Here is a 21257-nt window from a genome sequence, read left to right as displayed (position 1 = left end):
TAATTACACTGTGATCAGACATGAGATCCACACACCTTATACTACAGTAACAGCTATTACATCTATTACTGCTGACAACCAGCCTCAATATCATGTTTGAGAGGTTGTCACAGCCCCGCCCCCTGTTACTGACATCACTGAATATAATAGTAATATAATTACATTGTGATCAGACACGAGATCCACACACCTTATACTACAGTAACAGCTATTCCATCTATTACTGCTGACAACCAGCCTCTATATCATGTCTGAGAGGTTGTCACAGCCCCGCCCCCTGTTACTGACATCACTGAATATAATAGTAATATAATTACATTGTGATCAGACATGAGATCCACACACCTTATACTACAGTAACAGCTATTCCATCTATTACTGCTGACAACCAGCCTCTATATCATGTCTGAGAGGTTGTCACAGCCCCGCCCCCTGTTACTGACATCACTGAATATAATAGTAATATAATTACATTGTGATCAGACATGAGATCCACACACCTTATACTACAGTAACAGCTATTCCATCTATTACTGCTGACAACCAGCCTCTATATCATGTCTGAGAGGTTGTCACAGCCCCGCCCCTGTTACTGACATCACTGAGTATAATAGTAATATAATTACATTGTGATCAGACATGAGATCCACACACCTTATACTACAGTAACAGCTATTCCATCTATTACTGCTGACAACCAGCCTCTATACCATGTCTGAGAGGTTGTCACAGCCCCGCCCCCTGTTAATGACATCACTGAATATAATAGTAATATAATTACACTGTGATCAGACATGAGATCCACACACCTTATACTACAGTAACAGCTATTCCATCTATTACTGCTGACAACCAGCCTCTATACCATGTCTGAGAGGTTGTCACAGCCCCGCCTCCTGTTACTGACATCACTGAGTATAATAGTAATATAATTACATTGTGATCAGACATGAGATCCACACACCTTATACTACAGTAACAGCTATTCCATCTATTACTGCTGACAACCAGCCTCTATATCATGTCTGAGAGGTTGTCACAGCCCCGCCCCCTGTTACTGACATCACTGAATAGAATAGTAATATAATTACATTGTGATCAGACATGAGATCCACACACCTTATACTACAGTAACAGCTATTCCATCTATTACTGCTGACAACCAGCCTCTATATCATGTCTCAGAGGTTGTCACAGCCCCGCCCCCTGTTACTGACATCACTGAATAGAATAGTAATATAATTACATTGTGATCAGACATGAGATCCACACACCTTATACTACAGTAACAGCTATTCCATCTATTACTGCTGACAACCAGCCTCTATATCATGTCTGAGAGGTTGTCACAGCCCCGCCCCCTGTTACTGACATCACTGAATATAATAGTAATATAATTACACTGTGATCAGACATGAGATCCACACACCTTATACTACAGTAACAGCTATTCCATCTATTACTGCTGACAACCAGCCTCTATATCATGTCTGAGAGGTTGTCACAGCCCCGCCCCCTGTTACTGACATCACTGAATATAATAGTAATATAATTACATTGTGATCAGACATGAGATCCACACACCTTATACTACAGTAACAGCTATTCCATCTATTACTGCTGACAACCAGCCTCTATATCATGTCTGAGAGGTTGTCACAGCCCCGCCCCTGTTACTGACATCACTGAGTATAATAGTAATATAATTACACTGAGATCAGACATGAGATCCACACACCTTATACTACACTAACAGCTATTCCATCTATTACTGCTGACAACCAGCCTCTATACCATGTCTGAGAGGTTGTCACAGCCCCGCCCCCTGTTAATGACATCACTGAATATAATAGTAATATAATTACACTGTGATCAGACATGAGATCCACACACCTTATACTACAGTAACAGCTATTCCATCTATTACTGCTGACAACCAGCCTCTATACCATGTCTGAGAGGTTGTCACAGCCCCGCCTCCACTGACATCACTGAATAGAATAGTAATATAATTACATTGTGATCAGACATGAGATCCACACACCTTATACTACAGTAACAGCTATTCCATCTATTACTGCTGACAACCAGCCTCTATATCATGTCTGAGAGGTTGTCACAGCCCCGCCCCCTGTTACTGACATCACTGAATAGTAATATAATTACACTGTGATCAGACATGAGATCCACACACCTTATACTACAGTAACAGCTACTCCATCTATTACTGCTGACAACCAGCCTCTATATCATGTCTGAGAGGTTGTCACAGCCCCGCCCCCTGTTACTGACATCACTGAATAGAATAGTAATATAATTACATTGTGATCAGACATGAGATCCACACACCTTATACTACAGTAACAGCTATTCCATCTATTACTGCTGACAACCAGCCTCTATATCATGTCTCAGAGGTTGTCACAGCCCCGCCCCCTGTTACTGACATCACTGAATATAATAGTAATATAATTACATTGTGATCAGACATGAGATCCACACACCTTATACTACAGTAACAGCTATTCCATCTATTACTGCTGACAACCAGCCTCTATACCATGTCTGAGAGGTTGTCACAGCCCCGCCCCCTGTTACTGACATCACTGAATATAATAGTAATATAATTACATTGTGATCAGACATGAGATCCACACACCTTATACTACAGTAACAGCTATTCCATCTATTACTGCTGACAACCAGCCTCTATATCATGTCTCAGAGGTTGTCACAGCCCCGCCCCCTGTTACTGACATCACTGAATATAATAGTAATATAATTACATTGTGATCAGACATGAGATCCACACACCTTATACTACAGTAACATCTATTCCATCTATTACTGCTGACAACCAGCCTCTATATCATGTCTGAGAGGTTGTCACAGCTCCGCCCCCTGTTACTGACATCACTTAATATAATAGTAATATAATTACACTGTGATCAGACATAAGATCCACACACCTTATACTACAGTAACATCTATTCCATCTATTACTGCTGACAACCAGCCTCTATATCATGTCTGAGAGGTTGTCACAGCCCCGCCCCCTGTTACTGACATCACTGAATATAATAGTAATATAATTACACTGTGATCAGACATAAGATCCACACACCTTATACTACAGTAACAGCTATTCCATCTATTACTGCTGACAACCAGCCTCTATATCATGTCTCAGAGGTTGTCACAGCCCCGCCCCCTGTTACTGATATCACTGAATATAACAGTGTTTTTGGTGAAGTTTCCTCTTTACTATTCATTGCTCACATTCTTTTATTCTCTTTATTTCCAGGTGTTCCTTTTCGCTCTTTCGTTCGCTTACATCACTAAGTCTCTAGCTCTCGTCTACTCTCGGAGTATGATCACACAGATTGAAAGAAGGTTTAACATTCCCTCTTCTCTGGTTGGAGTCATCGATGGAAGCTTTGATATTGGTAACGTAATAATCAAGAGTGGAGAGGGATGGCTAATATTTGTCTCTTTCCTCCTCCAAACAGCAGCGAGATCCATCCCATAATTCAGCTGCAAAGTATAATTGGGGTCATTTATCAAACTTCTGTAAAGTAGAACTGGCTGTGTTGTCCATAGCAACCAATCAGATTCCACCTTTCATTTTTGACTGCTTCTTTGGAAAATGAAAGGTGGAATCTGATTGGTTGCTATGGGCAACTAAGCCAGTTCTACTTTACACCAGTTTGATAAATGACCCCAAATGTTTCTACATTTCTGTCCATATAACATAAGAGTCGAGCTGCCTTTTCTAGTGGTTGTCTGGGATTTAGATATTGAGGCCTAGACTGAAGACATCAATAGCAGCTCTGGTGTTTGAAATAGGCGCTGGAATGACCCCTGTCCATTTTCAGGGTGTAGTGCGTAGAGTTGGTTACTGCAGTGCTGCTCCCATTAAAGTGAATGAGAGCAGCGCTGCAGTAACTAGTTTCATCCACTACACAATGGATGGCGCTGTGTAGTTCCAGAACTAATACAGAACAACTGATCGGCAGGGGTGCCAGGAGTCAGACCCCCACCCATTTGATATTGATGATCTATTCTAAGGATAGGCCATCAGTATCAAAAATCCTGGAGGACCCCTTTAAGGATGTTAGGAGTATGTTTACATTATTGCCGATAGGATCTCATCGCTGAGGAAAGGTGGCTTAATTTACGTCCCTCATGTAACCATTTCAAAGACTCCGGTCCCGTTGTGATAAGATTGAGCCTTTAGGCTAGGGCTACACGGTGACATATTTTGCACGACAATAAGGCTACAACTACATTGTGAGATGTGTCACGCGACACCAATCTCGTGCGACATTTTTTATAGTGATATTCAACTTGGATGGATTTTTTGCGACTGTCATGTCAAAGTCGCAGCATGTCGCAGAGCGACATCATTGACTATCATTATAAAAAAAATGTTGGGCAACTTCGCCACGTAGCCCTAGCCTTCATTTCTGATCCCTCATCTCTCTTATTATAGGTAACTTATTGGTCATTACCGTCGTCAGTTACTTTGGGGCAAAGCTGCATCGTCCTAAATTGATATCTATCGGATGTCTGATCATGTTCCTGGGAAGCTGCCTGACCGCAACGCCGCATTTCATAATGAGACGGTACGAACACAAATGCTGACTGGATAAAACATGGCGGCTCCATCGTGGGATTGTCCACTGAATTAAAAGTGGAGGAGAGGCTAAGAGCAACCTATCAGATCACTAGCAGATCACCAGTCACCAAAGGAGCTCTGAAAAATGAAAGGTGGAATCTGATTGGTTGTTATGGGCAACTCCGCCTGTTTTCCTTTGCCAGTTTTGATAAATCTCCCTCTGTATCTCCATATTTTTTCGGTATACTTGTACCTTAAGAGCAGCAAATCCTGCATAGAATACAGATACATGCTAACTTTCTGCTGCCCGCAGCCAACACTATGGGGCGCTCAGGGGCGTTTGTCCCTATTGTCCTATGTATAGACAGTATGCAGCATGCTCCTGAACTACCCCTACTGGTGGAAGTAGGTAATGCTCTCTGGCCAGGGGATACAGAGCTCTGAATCAGAAAAATATATCATACTGTGAAGACGCAGGCTTATAACGACATGATGATTACTCCTAGGTATCAGTATGAGGGACTTGACTCATACTCATCAGACAACTCTACATCTCATGTACACCTGTGCCTGGCGAATCAAAGTCGAGCGGCTGCCCCTGACATTCCTGAAGGTGCGTTATTTGCTCTTATATGACTTTTTGTGCACATTTCAATTAGCATTTTTAATTATTGTATTTTACTCATTTCGGGTCAGCTTTTCCTGTCCAGTTTCTGTGCATCTGCAGACTGGCAAGCTCTTCAGATCTGCTCCGAAGGCTCAGAATGTGGCCCTTATCTCTGAACTCCTGGCAGCTCATAAACACACATTATAGCTAAACCCTTATCAGTTCGATAAGAATGTGCCTTTCAATGGGTGTCTATTAGCTGTCAGGAGTTCAGAAATAAGGTTGGATTGGGGGGCCTGGGACCCACCAGTAGAACTGATTCTGGGGGCTCTCCCTACGGCTACCAGAAATTGAAATATTGCTTGTTCATTTTCGAGCCTCATACACATGAAGCGGTCAGGAACAGAGCAGCGGCAGGACTGCAGACAGGTGAGTATTGTTTTCAAGCAATCAGGAACAGAGCAGCGGCAGGACTGCAGACAGGTGAGTGTTGTTTTCAAGCAGTCAGGAACAGAGCAGCGGCTGGACTGCAGACAGGTGAGTGTTTTGAAACAGTCAGGAACAGAACAGCGGCAGGACTGCAGACAGGTGAGTGTTTTGAACCAGTTAGGAACAGAGCAATGGCAGGACTGCAGGCAGGTGAGTGTTGTTTTTAAGCAGTCAGGAACAGAGCAGCGGCTGGACTGCAGACAGGTGAGTGTTGTTTTCAAGCAGTCAGGAACAAAGCAGCGGCAGGACTGCAGACAGGTGAGTGTTTTGAAACAGTCAGGAACAGAGCAGTGGCAGGACTGCAGACAGGTGAGTGTTTTGAACCAGTCAGGAACAGAGCAGTGGCAGGACTGCAGACAGGTGAGTGTTTTGAACCAGTCAGGAACAGAGCAATGGCAGGACTGCAGACAGGTGAGTGTTTTGAACCAGTCAGGAACAGAGCAATGGCAGGACTGCAGACAGGTGAGTGTTTTGAACCAGTCAGGAACAGAGCAATGGCAGGACTGCAGACAGGTGAGTGTTGTTTTCAAGCAGTCAGGAACAGAGCAGCGGCAGGACTGCAGACAGGTGAGTATTGTTTTCAAGCAGTCAGGAACAGAACAGCGGCAGGACTGCAGACAGGTGAGTGTTTTGAAACAGTCAGGAACAGAACAGCGGCAGGACTGCAGACAGGTGAGTGTTTTGAACCAGTTAGGAACAGAGCAATGGCAGGACTGCAGACAGGTGAGTGTTGTTTTCAAGCAGTCAGGAACAGAGCAGCGGCTGGACTGCAGACAGGTGAGTGTTGTTTTCAAGCAGTCAGGAACAAAGCAGCGGCAGGACTGCAGACAGGTGAGTGTTTTGAAACAGTCAGGAACAGAACAGCGGCAGGACTGCAGACAGGTGAGTGTTTTGAACCAGTCAGGAACAGAGCAGCGGCAGGACTGCAGACAGGTGAGTGTTTTGAACCAGTCAGGAACAGAGCAGTGGCAGGACTGCAGACAGGTGAGTGTTTTGTACCAGTCAGGAACAGAGCAGTGGCAGGACTGCAGACAGGTGAGTGTTTTGAACCAGTCAGGAACAGAGCAATGGCAGGACTGCAGACAGGTGAGTGTTGTTTTCAAGCAGTCAGGAACAGAGCAGCGGCTGGACTGCAGACAGGTGAGTGTTGTTTTCAAGCAGTCAGGAACAAAGCAGCGGCAGGACTGCAGACAGGTGAGTGTTTTGAAACAGTCAGGAACAGAGCAGTGGCAGGACTGCAGACAGGTGAGTGTTTTGAACCAGTCAGGAACAGAGCAGTGGCAGGACTGCAGACAGGTGAGTGTTTTGAACCAGTCAGGAACAGAGCAGTGGCAGGACTGCAGACAGGTGAGTGTTTTGAACCAGTCAGGAACAGAGCAATGGCAGGACTGCAGACAAGTGAGTGTTTTGAACCAGTCAGGAACAGAGCAATGGCAGGACTGCAGACAGGTGAGTGTTTTGAACCAGTCAGGAACAGAGCAATGGCAGGACTGCAGACAGGTGAGTGTTGTTTTCAAGCAGTCAGGAACAGAGCAGCGGCAGGACTGCAGACAGGTGAGTATTGCTTTCAAGCAGTCAGGAACAGAACAGCGGCAGGACTGCAGACAGGTGAGTGTTTTGAAACAGTCAGGAACAGAACAGCGGCAGGACTGCAGACAGGTGAGTGTTTTGAACCAGTTAGGAACAGAGCAATGGCAGGACTGCAGACAGGTGAGTGTTGTTTTCAAGCAGTCAGGAACAGAGCAGCGGCTGGACTGCAGACAGGTGAGTGTTGTTTTCAAGCAGTCAGGAACAAAGCAGCGGCAGGACTGCAGACAGGTGAGTATTGTTTTCAAGCAGTCAGGAACAGAACAGCGGCAGGACTGCAGACAGGTGAGTGTTTTAAACCAGTCAGGAACAGAGCAGCGGCAGGACTGCAGACAGGTGAGTGTTTTGAACCAGTCAGGAACAGAGCAGTGGCAGGACTGCAGACAGGTGAGTGTTTTGAACCAGTCAGGAACAGAGCAGTGGCAGGACTGCAGACAGGTGAGTGTTTTGAACCAGTCAGGAACAGAGCAATGGCAGGACAGCAGACAGGTGAGTGTTGTTTTCAAGCAGTCAGGAACAGAGCAGCGGCTGGACTGCAGACAGGTGAGTGTTGTTTTCAAGCAGTCAGGAACAAAGCAGCGGCAGGACTGCAGACAGGTGAGTGTTTTGAAACAGTCAGGAACAGAGCAGTGGCAGGACTGCAGACAGGTGAGTGTTTTGAACCAGTCAGGAACAGAGCAGTGGCAGGACTGCAGACAGGTGAGTGTTTTGAACCAGTCAGGAACAGAGCAGTGGCAGGACTGCAGACAGGTGAGTGTTTTGAACCAGTCAGGAACAGAGCAATGGCAGGACTGCAGACAGGTGAGTGTTTTGAACCAGTCAGGAACAGAGCAATGGCAGGACTGCAGACAGGTGAGTGTTTTGAACCAGTCAGGAACAGAGCAATGGCAGGACTGCAGACAGGTGAGTGTTGTTTTCAAGCAGTCAGGAACAGAGCAGCGGCAGGACTGCAGACAGGTGAGTATTGTTTTCAAGCAGTCAGGAACAGAACAGCGGCAGGACTGCAGACAGGTGAGTGTTTTGAAACAGTCAGGAACAGAACAGCGGCAGGACTGCAGACAGGTGAGTGTTTTGAACCAGTTAGGAACAGAGCAATGGCAGGACTGCAGACAGGTGAGTGTTGTTTTCAAGCAGTCAGGAACAGAGCAGCGGCTGGACTGCAGACAGGTGAGTGTTGTTTTCAAGCAGTCAGGAACAAAGCAGCGGCAGGACTGCAGACAGGTGAGTGTTTTGAAACAGTCAGGAACAGAACAGCGGCAGGACTGCAGACAGGTGAGTGTTTTGAACCAGTCAGGAACAGAGCAGCGGCAGGACTGCAGACAGGTGAGTGTTTTGAACCAGTCAGGAACAGAGCAGCGGCAGGACTGCAGACAGGTGAGTGTTTTGAACCAGTCAGGAACAGAGCAGTGGCAGGACTGCAGACAGGTGAGTGTTTTGAACCAGTCAGGAACAGAGCAGTGGCAGGACTGCAGACAGGTGAGTGTTTTGAACCAGTCAGGAACAGAGCAATGGCAGGACTGCAGACAGGTGAGTGTTGTTTTCAAGCAGTCAGGAACAGAGCAGCGGCTGGACTGCAGACAGGTGAGTGTTGTTTTCAAGCAGTCAGGAACAAAGCAGCGGCAGGACTGCAGACAGGTGAGTGTTTTGAAACAGTCAGGAACAGAGCAGTGGCAGGACTGCAGACAGGTGAGTGTTTTGAACCAGTCAGGAACAGAGCAGTGGCAGGACTGCAGACAGGTGAGTGTTTTGAACCAGTCAGGAACAGAGCAGTGGCAGGACTGCAGACAGGTGAGTGTTTTGAACCAGTCAGGAACAGAGCAATGGCAGGACTGCAGACAGGTGAGTGTTTTGAACCAGTCAGGAACAGAGCAATGGCAGGACTGCAGACAGGTGAGTGTTTTGAACTAGTCAGGAACAGAGCAATGGCAGGACTGCAGACAGGTGAGTGTTGTTTTCAAGCAGTCAGGAACAGAGCAGCGGCAGGACTGCAGACAGGTAAGTATTGTTTTCAAGCAGTCAGGAACAGAACAGCGGCAGGACTGCAGACAGGTGAGTGTTTTGAAACAGTCAGGAACAGAACAGCGGCAGGACTTCAGACAGGTGAGTGTTTTGAACCAGTTAGGAACAGAGCAATGGCAGGACTGCAGACAGGTGAGTGTTGTTTTCAAGCAGTCAGGAACAGAGCAGCGGCTGGACTGCAGACAGGTGAGTATTGTTTTCAAGCAGTCAGGAACAGAACAGCGGCAGGACTGCAGACAGGTGAGTGTTTTGAAACAGTCAGGAACAGAACAGCGGCAGGACTGCAGACAGGTGAGTGTTTTGAACCAGTTAGGAACAGAGCAATGGCAGGACTGCTGACAGGTGAGTGTTGTTTTCAAGCAGTCAGGAACAGAGCAGCGGCTGGACTGCAGACAGGTGAGTGTTGTTTTCAAGCAGTCAGGAACAAAGCAGCGGCAGGACTGCAGACAGGTGAGTGTTTTGAAACAGTCAGGAACAGAACAGCGGCAGGACTGCAGACAGGTGAGTGTTTTGAACCAGTCAGGAACAGAGCAGCGGCAGGACTGCAGACAGGTGAGTGTTTTGAACCAGTCAGGAACAGAGCAGTGGCAGGACTGCAGACAGGTGAGTGTTTTGAACCAGTCAGGAACAGAGCAGTGGCAGGACTGCAGACAGGTGAGTGTTTTGAACCAGTCAGGAACAGAGCAATGGCAGGACTGCAGACAGGTGAGTGTTTTGAACCAGTCAGGAACAGAGCAATGGCAGGACTGCAGACAGGTGAGTGTTTTGAACCAGTAAGGAACAGAGCAATGGCAGGACTGCAGACAGGTGAGTGTTGTTTTCAAGCAGTCAAGGAACAGAGCAGCGGCAGGACTGCAGACAGGTGAGTATTGTTTTCAAGCAGTCAGGAACAGAGCAGTGGCAGGACTGCAGATAGGTGAGTGTTGTTTGGAAGTAAGGAAAAGTACAATGCCTAGCAGGTCCTGAAAGTCTGCATCTGACAGGGCATTCTGGGAGTAGTAATTTCTGTTGGGGAAGACAAGAAGAATGTATAACTTTCGGGGAAAGGGGTTGGATTTTTTTTCACAGTAAATAGCTATTTTAGTTTGGGGACTGGCCCTCGGCCTTCTTATCTCATACAGACCAGAGTATGCAGGGATGTCTCCTGTCACTGTGTGCAGCGTCAGCGTTCACAGCCACAAGTCAGGAGTCAGGTGGAGGAGCTGGGCCCCACAGTGGAAAAGGATGGGCCCGCTCTGCAGCCATACTGGATGCAAGTGGCAAGATATCATATCTGCCACTTATTCTCTTTCCCCCTCCCCAATCCCACCCAAACCTGCCTTGTCAACACTAATGAGGGCCCCAGCAAGCACATCAGCAGTGCGGCACCCAACCAGCTGGCAGTTGTTTATGTACATACACTGGCAGCAGCTGGGGCCCTCAGAAGTATTTACAAGTCAGTGAAATCTAGGGCCTACAAGGGGGATCCACAGGCTCCCTGATGGGCCAGTCCTAGCCTTCTGACGGATTCAAGGTACAACAGAACGCAAGCCAGTCGGCAGATACACTGAAATGAAGGCTGCAGAACAAAAACTGGTGAAGTAAAATAAATCAAATAAAGGCTAATTAAAAAAATATATATTTTTAGCCTAAAATGAATAAAATGCAATGCTAAAAAAACTGCCAAGCTGCCCATAGCCTTTGTGTCACCCAGGAAATGATTTGCAGTGGCCATACATCACATGAGGGGCACATTATATCACTTTAAGACACAATCAGGCATTTTGTGTGTTTAGAAAATGCATTTCTGCTATGTGGGGCATTGAGGGGACTGGGTGGGTGGGATTGGGTGTGCATACATCCAGAGCCACACTCACAGTTCTGCTTTACATCATGCCTTATACTCCAGTCACATCCAGAGCCACACTCACAGTTCTGCTTTACGTCATGCCTTATACTCCAGTCACATCCAGAGCCACACTCACAGTTCTGCTTTAATTCATGCCTTATACTCCAGTCACATCCAAAGCCACACTCACTATTCTGTTCACAATTCTGCTGTCTACATCATGGTTTACCCTGCAGTCACAGCAAGAGCTGCATGCACAATTCTGCTGTTACATCATATTTGCAGAATAGATTATGTGTTTAATTGCTGTTTGGTATTTTCCAGTCTATGGCTCTCAATCTGTCGCATAACCATAACCCTCAGCATGCACTCTTTAATATTGAAGCAGTAATTTGCAACCTCTAGTCTAGACTCTCTTGTAGTTGTTAGAGCATAGTGAGAATTGCAGTTCCGCAATACCTGCTGATTACTGAGGGTACTTTCACACAAGCGTTTTTGTTTTCTGGTATTGAGTTCCGTCACAGGAGCTCAATAACGGAAAAAAACTGATCAGTTTAAACCTAATGCATTCTGAATAGAGAGCATTCCGTTCAGGATGCATCAGTTCAGTCCCTCTTACGTTTTTTGGACAGAGAAAATACCACAGCATGATGCAGTTTTCTCTGCGGCCAAAAATACTTGCCGGAATGCAGGATCTGGCATTAAAGGGCTTCTGTCACCCCACTAAAGTGATTATTTTTTTTTGGGCTAGTTAAATTAGTTATATTGCGATATATGAAAATATAATGGTCTTACTTACTTTGATCCAGCAGTTTCTTCCAAAAACGAAGTTTTATAATATGTAAATTCGGTCTCTACCAGCAAGTAGGGCGGTTACTTGCTGGTAGCTGCTGCAGAAAACCGCCCCCTCGTCGTGTTGATTGACAGGGCCAGCCGGGATCTCCTCCTCCGGACAGCCCTGTCGGCATTTCAAAAATCGTGCGCCTGTGTTCATTCGGCGCAGGCGCTCTGAGATGAGGAGGCTCGTCGCCTCAGAACTCCCTCAGTGCGCCTGCGCCGATGACATCACCGAAATAGAAGACGTCATCGGCGCAGGTGCACTGAGGGAGTGCTGAGGAGACGAGCCTCCTCATCTCAGAGCGCCTGCGCCGAATGAACACAGGCGCGCGATTTTTGAAATGCCGACAGGGCTGGCCGGAGGAGGAGATCCCGGCTGGCCCTGTCAATCAACACGACGAGGGGGCGGTTTTCTGCAGCAGCTACCAGCAAGTAGCCGCCCTACTTGCTGGTAGAGACCGAATTTACATATTATAAAACTTCGTTTTTGGAAGAAACTGCTGGATCAAAGTAAGTAAGACCATTATATTTTCATATATCGCAATATAACTAATTTAACTAGCCCAAAAAAAAAAAATCACTTTAGTGGGGTGACAGAAGCCCTTTAATTTACATTGAAGTGTGTTAGTGCCGGATCTGGTATTAAGTGTTCTAGTGCCGGATCTGGTATTAAGTGTTCCAGCGCATGCGCAGACCTTTAAAAATCCAGAAAAAATGAATACCGGAACCGTTTTTCCGGATGACACCAGAGAGACGGATCCGGTATTTCAAGGCATTTGTCAGATCCGTCTGACAAATGCCATCCGTTTGCGTCCGGATTGACAGATCTGGCAGGCAGTTCCGGCGAAGGAACTGCCTGCCGGATTCCTCTGCCGCAAGTGTGAAAGTACCCTTAGTGATATGCTATTCAGTATAAGTGGCTGTACTTGTAGCAGTGACTAGAGACTCTCCTAGACATTGGGTGTATGTGCCACATGGGCAGGGGGAATGGTACGATCAGACTGGGGTAAGGAAGCAAAGCTTCTCCTGCAGTGTTATATGTAGGGTCACGCGCCCGCCTGTATCGGATGCATAACCACTGAACCACCTCTCTCTGTGACCAGTGTGCCAAGCAGGATCCTCCGAGTCTCTGATGTGGATTTTCGTTCTCATTGGAAATATCCTGCAAGGGATGGGAGAAACTCCTATCGAACCTCTCGGACTGTCGTATGTGGATGACTTTGCCAAAGAAGAGAATTCTCCTTTTTATATTGGTAAATGATAAGTAACAAAGGAAATACCAGGAAAATCGGTGTAAAACATTTATCAGGGGGTTAAATCTGTACTGTATCTGAGTCACAGCATGTCTTATACTCTACTCCCATCTAGAGCCTCAGTCACAATTCTGCTCATACAGGCATCACGTCTTTCACTCCAGTCACATCCAGAGCTGCTGGTTACCACTTGGAAACAGTCAGCATTGTGCAGACTGTTGCCCAATAATGCCATGCACAGCGGACTATCATATTCGGGGAGTTGTATTCTTTCTCAGACTATACTGCCATCCAATGCTCCATCGCTCTCCTAATAACAGCAGACGCTGGACCCACAGGGAATAGCCGGGAAAACTGTGAGCTCGAGGGCAACCAGAAGCGGTCACATCATAGAACATAACTGGATGTTGCAGCAGCTATTAAAGGGGACTCCAGCTTATAACACACACAATTGATGATTCTGTGGCATATTCTGTAAAAATATTTTTATAAAGAGCCACAAAGGATTAAAAAGAAAACAGAAGCCATAGTAACCCTCACCGATCCCCCAGCACTGCCACTCTGACACCCGTCCGGTCCCTGCTACTCTTCACTGCCTGGTCCCAGCTCAACATGCCAGAAATGCCAAGAAGGCCCCCTCAGCCAATCACTGCCTGAGACGGGTGACTGCTATGGCCAGTGATTGGTTGAGCAGGCCTTTCCTGGCACTTCCAGCAGGTTGAGCCAGGACCAGGAAGTGAAGAGCAGCAGGAACTGGACCTGTGCGGGAACTGCACTGGTAGGGGATCGTTGAGGGTGACTATGGTTTATTTTTATTTTTTTACTTTTAACACATTGTGGATCTAAAATGTAATTTCCCTAGAATCCCCTTTTATAAGTAACTCCAGGCAAGAAGGTTGCATTCCCCGTTAAAGAGGACTTGTCCCCTCTCCTGACATGCCTGTTTTAGTAACTACTTGCATTCTCCACGTAATACCAATTCTAAAGAATCTATTCTTATGACTCTATGTTGTGCCATCCCTTTATTATTCCTGCTAGAAGCTATGAATGAGCTTGCAATGAAGGTACAGATGGTTATTACCAGTTAAAGGGGTTGTCCGGGTTCAGAGCTGAACCCGGACATACCTCCATTTTCACCCAGGCAGCCCCCCTGACTTGAGCATCAGAGCAGTTCATGCTCCAATGCTCTCCTTTGCCCTGATCTAAATCGCACAGGGCAAAGGCATTTTCAGGAGTTACGGTGATGAACCGGGATCTCCATGGGGCTGCCAGGAAGCCCGGTGACATCACCGGCACTGATGGGCGGGCCTTAGCGCTGCCCTAGCCTGTAAAACGGCTAGGGCAGCGCTAAAGCACGCCCATCAGAGCCGGTGACGTCACCGAACACACTGCTGGGCAGAAGCCTCCGCCCGGCAGTGTGTTATTGTAAACAAAAGAGACCTTGCCCTGGGTGATCTAGCACAGGGCAAGGGAGCACATCGGAGCATGAGATGCTCCGATGCTGACATCAGGTGGGCTGACTGGGTGAAAATATGGGTATGTCCAGGTTCAGCTCTGAACCCGGACAACCCCTTTAAGGAGTGGTGTCCCTGCACAGTCTGACACTGGCAGCACTGATTGGATAGTGGCAGATCATGCCGGAACACATACCCAACTGGTAACACCCAGATGTACCTTCATTGCAGACTGCTGGCAATTAATTCATACACTTCTAATAGGAATAATAGAGCAACAGCACAACATAGAGTCATAAGAATAGATGCTCTAGAATTATTATTACACGAGGAATGCAAGTAGTTACTAAACCAGACGTGTCAGGAGAGGCGTAAGAGAGTGAAGTAGTAAGTTACTTCCCTGTCGCTGTGTCAGTGTGAGTGGTGGACGCTCTGTGCTTGGCTCCCATCGTCTTTGATGATTTTTAAGGTGACTTGTCTTTTCCTAGAGGATTATCGGCTTTAAGTGTGAAAATCCCAGAAACTTGTGAAAAACGTACATTGCCCATTGAGACGTTTTAGCAGCTAATAAAATGAGAAAATGATACAGAGTGACAATAGTTAGGATGTAACAAATGAGGGTTCCAGTGACCTGGCCGTCACCACTGAGGTGGAGAGGATTGTGGCGATGAAGATGATGGTGGTGATGATGCAGAGTGTGATAATAATGAAAATAATGATGATGGTGGTAGTGAAGATGATGTAGAAGATGACAGTGGGAAAGATGATGACTGATCATAATAACGATGGTAAGGAATCCTTATCATCAGTCATCATCTTCCTTACTAAGGCCTCATTCACACGACCGTATGTATTTTGCGGTTCGCAAAAACGGATCTGCAAAAAATACGGATGACATCTGTGTGCATTCCGTATTTTGCGGAACAGAACAGCTGGCCCCTAATAGAACAGTCCTATCCTTTTCCGTAAGGCGGACAATAATAGGACATGTTCTATTTTTTTTGTCTAACGGAAATACGGACATACGGAAACGGAGTGCACACAGAGTATCTTCCGTTTTATTTGCGTATCCATTAAAATGAATGCTTCCACATAAGGTCCGCAAAAAAAACAGAAAGGACACGGAAAGAAAATGCGTTTGTGAGCATGAGCCCTAAGGATGATGTGGAGGGTGATGATAATGATGTGGAAGATTACAGTGGTGAAGATGATGGTGGCAGTTGTCTTATGGCGTCAGTTACTGGGCTTCTTGTCTCCTGCAGGCATCGTACAGACCCTGTCCATTGTGGGACCGCTCCTCGGCTCTCTTATGGCTTCCTTCTGTGCGCAGGTCTTTGTGGACATCGGTTTCATAAATCTTGGTAATTAACTTCTCTTCTTATTCTATTTTTTTTATTTCTTATTATTTTGTTACAATCTTAAAGGGCCAGTAATCCTAAAATCTGGATTTTATACGGGCGCAGCTCTCATAGGGGCTGATATTTACCACACATGACGGTTGCACCAATTCCTCCTGTTCGGGGTGGGGCAGGGTGTGGCCCATTGTGATTTTTGTTCTTGGGACCCCTGTATGCACCATCTCAATACACCCCCTTCCATCATGGAGGTGTGAGAAAAACTAATGTCATCTGTTTTCTTTCTTGCAGATGAGGTTTTCTTAAGTCCAACAGACACCCGCTGGGTGGGGGCCTGGTGGTTGGGATTCCTGGTCAGTGGGGTCTTGAATCTCCTCGCTGCTGTCCCTTTCTGCTTCATCCCAAAAACTCTACCCAAGGAGGGACAGAAGGATCAGTCTGAACTGAGGGAGACGCTTCAGCCCCAAATTACGGATGAAAGAACAGAGGGTGACAAGGCGAAAGAAATCACAGCGCAAGGTGCAAATATTCTGCCATGTAGTCAGAATGCATGTCTTTTTTTCCAGAGATGCAGTCACAATTCTGATGCTGCATCATTTCTACTACTACTACAGTCACATCCAGAGCTGCAGTCACAATTCTGATGCTGCATCATATCTACTACTACAGTCACAATTCTGATGCTGCATCATATCTACTACTACTACAGTCACATCCAGAGCTGCAGTCACAATTCTGATGCCGCATCATATCTACTACTACTACTACAGTCACATCCAGAGCTGCAGTCACAATTCTGATGCTGCATCATATCTACTACAGTCACTTCCAGAGCTGCAGTCTGTTGCTCCATCATATGTTATACTCCAGGCACATTTCTGGTTTTGTATCACATCCTGTACTCCAGTCACATCCACAGCTGCAGTCACAATCCTGCTTCTACTTTAGTTAAGCAACTATTAGGTTCTTGGTGAGGAAAGAGCGGGGTCAAATTTGGCATAGTGTGCCCTGGTAATGTTTATAATCTATGAGGGAAAAGTAGAACATCATGGTGCCACCCAGTGACTACATAAATAGTGAACACATTGGCCACGCAGAGCCCAGACAGGGCTGAAATAACGCTATATTGTGCCTCCACAGTATGGTCAAACAGCACACACACAACTTAATATTTTGCCATATATTGCTCACATAGTGCTGCACTTTACTGCATAAAGAAAACACTGCCCATATATTGCCATACTATGTCCACATAGATCCCTGCCCAGACACCACTATTGAGGCCTTCCTCACAAATGACCAGCTCTTCAGAACTAGGGATAATGGGGGAGAGGTCCTTTAGGAGGGATGTTTGGGGTAGGTTTGACCCTATAAACCTGAGCTGACATATCCTCTGTGCCACTGACTTAATGGGATGGAAGAACCCTTCCGGCTACCCCATACCCTTACCACATCCCCCTCCTCCTTTAATAATACTCAACCACAATCTTGTTGGTAAAATATGGCCGTACAAGGCCACCTTTATTAATTTAACATATAACTTACAACTTTCCAAACATGCATATTCTTTAACAATAATATCACACATTATCTTAACATTATCCTCTGTTAACCCTCCAAGAGATCCTGGGAGGCAACCCCAAAACACGTCTTTTCCGATCTCCTTTTCTCCTGACTTTCCTTGCCCTTGGCCGCGGTCACCGACCCAAGGACACCAGATCCACCAATTCCAAGTATACAACTCCCCTAGGCCAACTTAGGCCGAACAGGAAGCGCATTAACCAGCTTATTTTAACTCCAATAGACGCGCATTCCACCATCTAGCGCATCTCTTAACCATGAATTGCCCCCCAGGATCCCACATCAGAAACTGCCACCAACGACCACCGGTGACACCTCACCTGTGGGAGTCACGCCACACCTTGAAAGCCATCTCTAAACCATCTCGAATCCCCAAAGCCCACATATCAATCCCCAGATCATTCAGATGTACTCCATCCGACCTCAGAAATTGAGGAGAAGCCGCCTCCAACTCCTGATGCCGAACCACCAAGCCACCCTGGCGACGCACAAAACGCCCTACCTCCTTATTTAATTTTGCCCGGGCCTTATTAATACGGTCCACCGACCGCGCAAATCGCCAAGATCTCCTGGCTACTACATCAGACCATACCACGATCAGATCCGGGAATTGTGACAGCAAGCGGAGAAGATCAAGCTTAATGTCCCTTATAACATCACGTGACCTACGAACGCCCAGGTCATTCCCCCCCACATGCATCACCACAATATCAGGAGCCCGATCCAAGGCTACGTAAGTCTGAAACTCCGGCAACACACGACCCCACATGAGGCCCTGCAGCCTGATCCACCGTACTTGCAACTGCTCAGGGGAAAAACCCCAAAAGCCGACCGTTCCGCCGCACGTCCGCCCGCAATGCACCCCAGTAGACATACGAGTGTCCGAAAATCCACGCCAATCTAGTCTCCGGTACTGTAAAACAAAAAACAAAACAACAAACCACTGACATTAAACCCCAGCAAAAGAAAATATCCTTAAGGCCGCATCTACATAGAACCGCCATACAACAAATGTGGCTGAACGTATGACCGAAAACATGACGACTCCCACCGGCCAATCCTCTTAATGACCTTATCCCCCAGGCCCCACCGTGCCGCTTCAGTCGCTGCGCCAATCCAAAACGAATGCGACGCATATTCCTGGGCCGGCAACCCAGCCGCCTTCAAACAAGACCGAAACACAGCCACAAACTGAAAAACCGACAGACTAGATCCGTCTTGATGCACCAGTAACGAAGCGGAACCACGTGGCCGCACCGACAAAAATTCTTCCACACAGCGCACCGGACAAAGTACGGACCCTATCAAAGGCCGCAACCACAACACTGCCCCTTTACCAACCTGATCTGTTTTGGACCTGCGCAACTTACATCGCAATACTCCCTCCTGAACACTCACATCTTCCCTCAACAGACCCCCGGACCCTTTCCGAGTAGCTGACACCAACTCTGATATCCTGAACGCACCAAAGAAAGCTAAGGAAAAAGCCACCCTAAAAAGCACGACCTCAAAAGACGAAGCACAAACCACTCCAGCCTGCTCCCATAACTGCAACAAAACTTCAAAAGACACTGGGCGCCGCGAATCCCTGCGAACTGCCCCACGGCGATAGCCCTTTAGAGCCTGCCGCACCAAAAAACTCTTGGTCACGTCCGCCATCCCGTGCAAACGCAACCAGAATGAAACTGCAGCTAACCTCTTGGAAGCAACCGAGAAGGACAACCCCTCACTAAATGACACCCCCAACCAATATACCAACAAGGTCTGCCACTCCTCCGCTACATCAGCCACCCCCAGTTTTTCCAACAAACCTTCCCAAAGCGACCACACTGCCGAGTAGGACGACCACGTCCCTTTGCTCACTGACCGCCGAATCAAGTCAGCCGAGACCCCAAGGCCACGCTCCAGAGCCACTGGGGACAGGACAACCCTTGAACCTCTGCTTCCGGTGCCAATCCTCGAAAACGATCCCACTGGAAACGAGAAAGAGAATCAGCTATGGCGTTCTCAACCCCCGGCAGATGAACAGAAACAAAACAAGCATTCAACCGCAAACCTTGTAACACTAACAACCTAAGTAATCGCAACACCGGAGGAGACGACGCCGATTGACTATCAATCACCTGCACCACCCCCATGTTGTCACAATAGAAACGCACTCGTTTATTACGTAGCCTGTCACCCCACAGTATTGTAGCCAACACTATCGGAAACAGCTCCAACAAAACCAGGTTCCCAAGAAAACCTGCTTCTTGGCACTCCACCGGCCAGGGCCCCGCACTCCACTGTCTACCGCAATATACCCCATAACCGCCGGAACCCGATGAATCCGAGAATAACTCCAAGTCCACATTAGAGACAGGCGCCTCCATCCATATCGCCCGGCCATTGAAACACACCAAAAAAGCCTGCCATACCCGTAAGTCCTCCCTCACCTCCGAGGACAAACGCAAATAGTGAAATGGAACCACTACTCCCGCCGAGGCCTGTGCCAGCCGTCGACAAAACACCCTACCCATTGGCAATATCCTGCAGGCGAAATTCAACTTGCCCAGCACCGACTGAACCTTCCGCAACTGAACCCGCCTAGCCCGCACCAAAAAGGCCAAATCCTCCAACAAATCCCTAGCCTTGTCCACCGGCAACAGACATTCCATAGCCACACTATCAATTTCAATCCCCAAAAAACGAAGAACCGTTGCCGGACCTTCCGTCTTTTCCTGGGCCAATGGCACTCCAAAACGAGCCGCCACCCGTTCCATCGTTCTCAACAAAACCGTGCAAACCCGTGATCCCGCGGGGCCGATAAACAAAAAGTCATCAAGATAGTGTAATACTGAATTCCAACCAGATTCCATCTTGATTACCCACTCCAAAAACGTACTAAAACATTCAAACAGCGAACAGGAAATCGCACAACCCATCGGCAAACAGCAATCTACATAAAAACTCTCCTCCCACTGAAAACCCAACAAATGAAAACTCTCTGGATGAATCGGTAACAACCTAAACGCGGCCTCAATATCGGTCTTGGCCAACAAGGCCCCCTGACCAAAACGCCGGACCCACCGCACTGCTGCGTCAAAAGAAGTGTATGAAACTGAACACAACACCTCCGCTATCCCATCATTCACCGCCCCACCCGGCGGAAAAGGACAGGTGATGTATTAAACGGAATTTTTTGGGCTCCTTTTTTGGCACTAGCCCCAACGGTGATACCCAAAAATCTGGCAACGGCTGACAAGCAAAAGGACCAACAACCCTTCCCGCAGCAACCTCCTTTTCAATCTTCTCAGCCACCACCCCTGGACAACGCAACGCCGAGGCCAGGTTCCGCGGTACGGTACCATCACCAACCGATTGACACGGAATTTTGAAACCCCACTGAAAACCTGCCAGCAACAATGCAGCCGCCTCTCTATTTGGGTACTTCTCTAAATAAGGCACCATCTCTCCCACCTTCACCGGTGTCACCCCTCTTTTGCCCAACCTCGGGTCCCTTGCCTCTCCCCCTCTTAAAGCATTTTGACAGACTATGGGAGCCTCCGCAACCGGAGCACTCGTGTCTGAACCGGCACTCGGCCATGAACTGACAATGGCCTTCATTGTACTGCCAGCAACAGCCCTTC

At 47.2% G+C, this 21257-nt stretch overlaps 2 protein-coding genes across 3 annotated transcripts in view; both read left to right on the top strand.

The window, feature by feature from the left end:
- LOC121005261 (solute carrier organic anion transporter family member 1A2-like) overlaps positions 1–21257 on the top strand; it is a 47046-nt gene that overhangs the window by 15318 nt on the left and 10471 nt on the right. For both annotated transcript variants that reach the window (XM_040437888.1, XM_040437897.1), the window contains exons 3-8: positions 3305–3446; positions 4493–4625; positions 5125–5231; positions 13089–13238; positions 15955–16053; positions 16339–16566. In XM_040437888.1, coding sequence (XP_040293822.1) covers positions 3305–3446; positions 4493–4625; positions 5125–5231; positions 13089–13238; positions 15955–16053; positions 16339–16566 — 859 coding nt within the window. The remainder of the gene's footprint in view (positions 1–3304; positions 3447–4492; positions 4626–5124; positions 5232–13088; positions 13239–15954; positions 16054–16338; positions 16567–21257) is intronic.
- LOC121005253 lies at positions 5239–9221 on the top strand. The gene is made up of 3 exons (XM_040437877.1): positions 5239–6698; positions 6801–7268; positions 7374–9221. Exons 1-3 carry the CDS (start codon positions 5613–5615, stop codon positions 9207–9209), a joined length of 3390 nt encoding a protein of 1129 aa, XP_040293811.1. The 5' UTR covers positions 5239–5612; the 3' UTR covers positions 9210–9221.

Source organism: Bufo bufo, chromosome 1 (assembly GCF_905171765.1).
Source record: "Bufo bufo chromosome 1, aBufBuf1.1, whole genome shotgun sequence".
NCBI classification, from domain to species: domain Eukaryota; kingdom Metazoa; phylum Chordata; class Amphibia; order Anura; family Bufonidae; genus Bufo; species Bufo bufo.
This window is presented reverse-complemented; position numbering and strand designations above follow the sequence as displayed.

Bases quoted from the DNA above. Each gene is read 5' to 3' on its own strand.
- LOC121005253 (XM_040437877.1), top strand. From the start codon at position 5,613: ATGAAGCGGTCAGGAACAGAGCAGCGGCAGGACTGCAGACAGGTGAGT. The intron at 6,699-6,800 runs GTGAGTGTTTTG...GACTGCAGACAG, and splicing joins AGTGGCAGGACTGCAGACAG to GTGAGTGTTGTTTTCAAGCA. The intron at 7,269-7,373 runs GTGAGTATTGCT...GACTGCAGACAG, and splicing joins AGCGGCAGGACTGCAGACAG to GTGAGTGTTTTGAACCAGTT.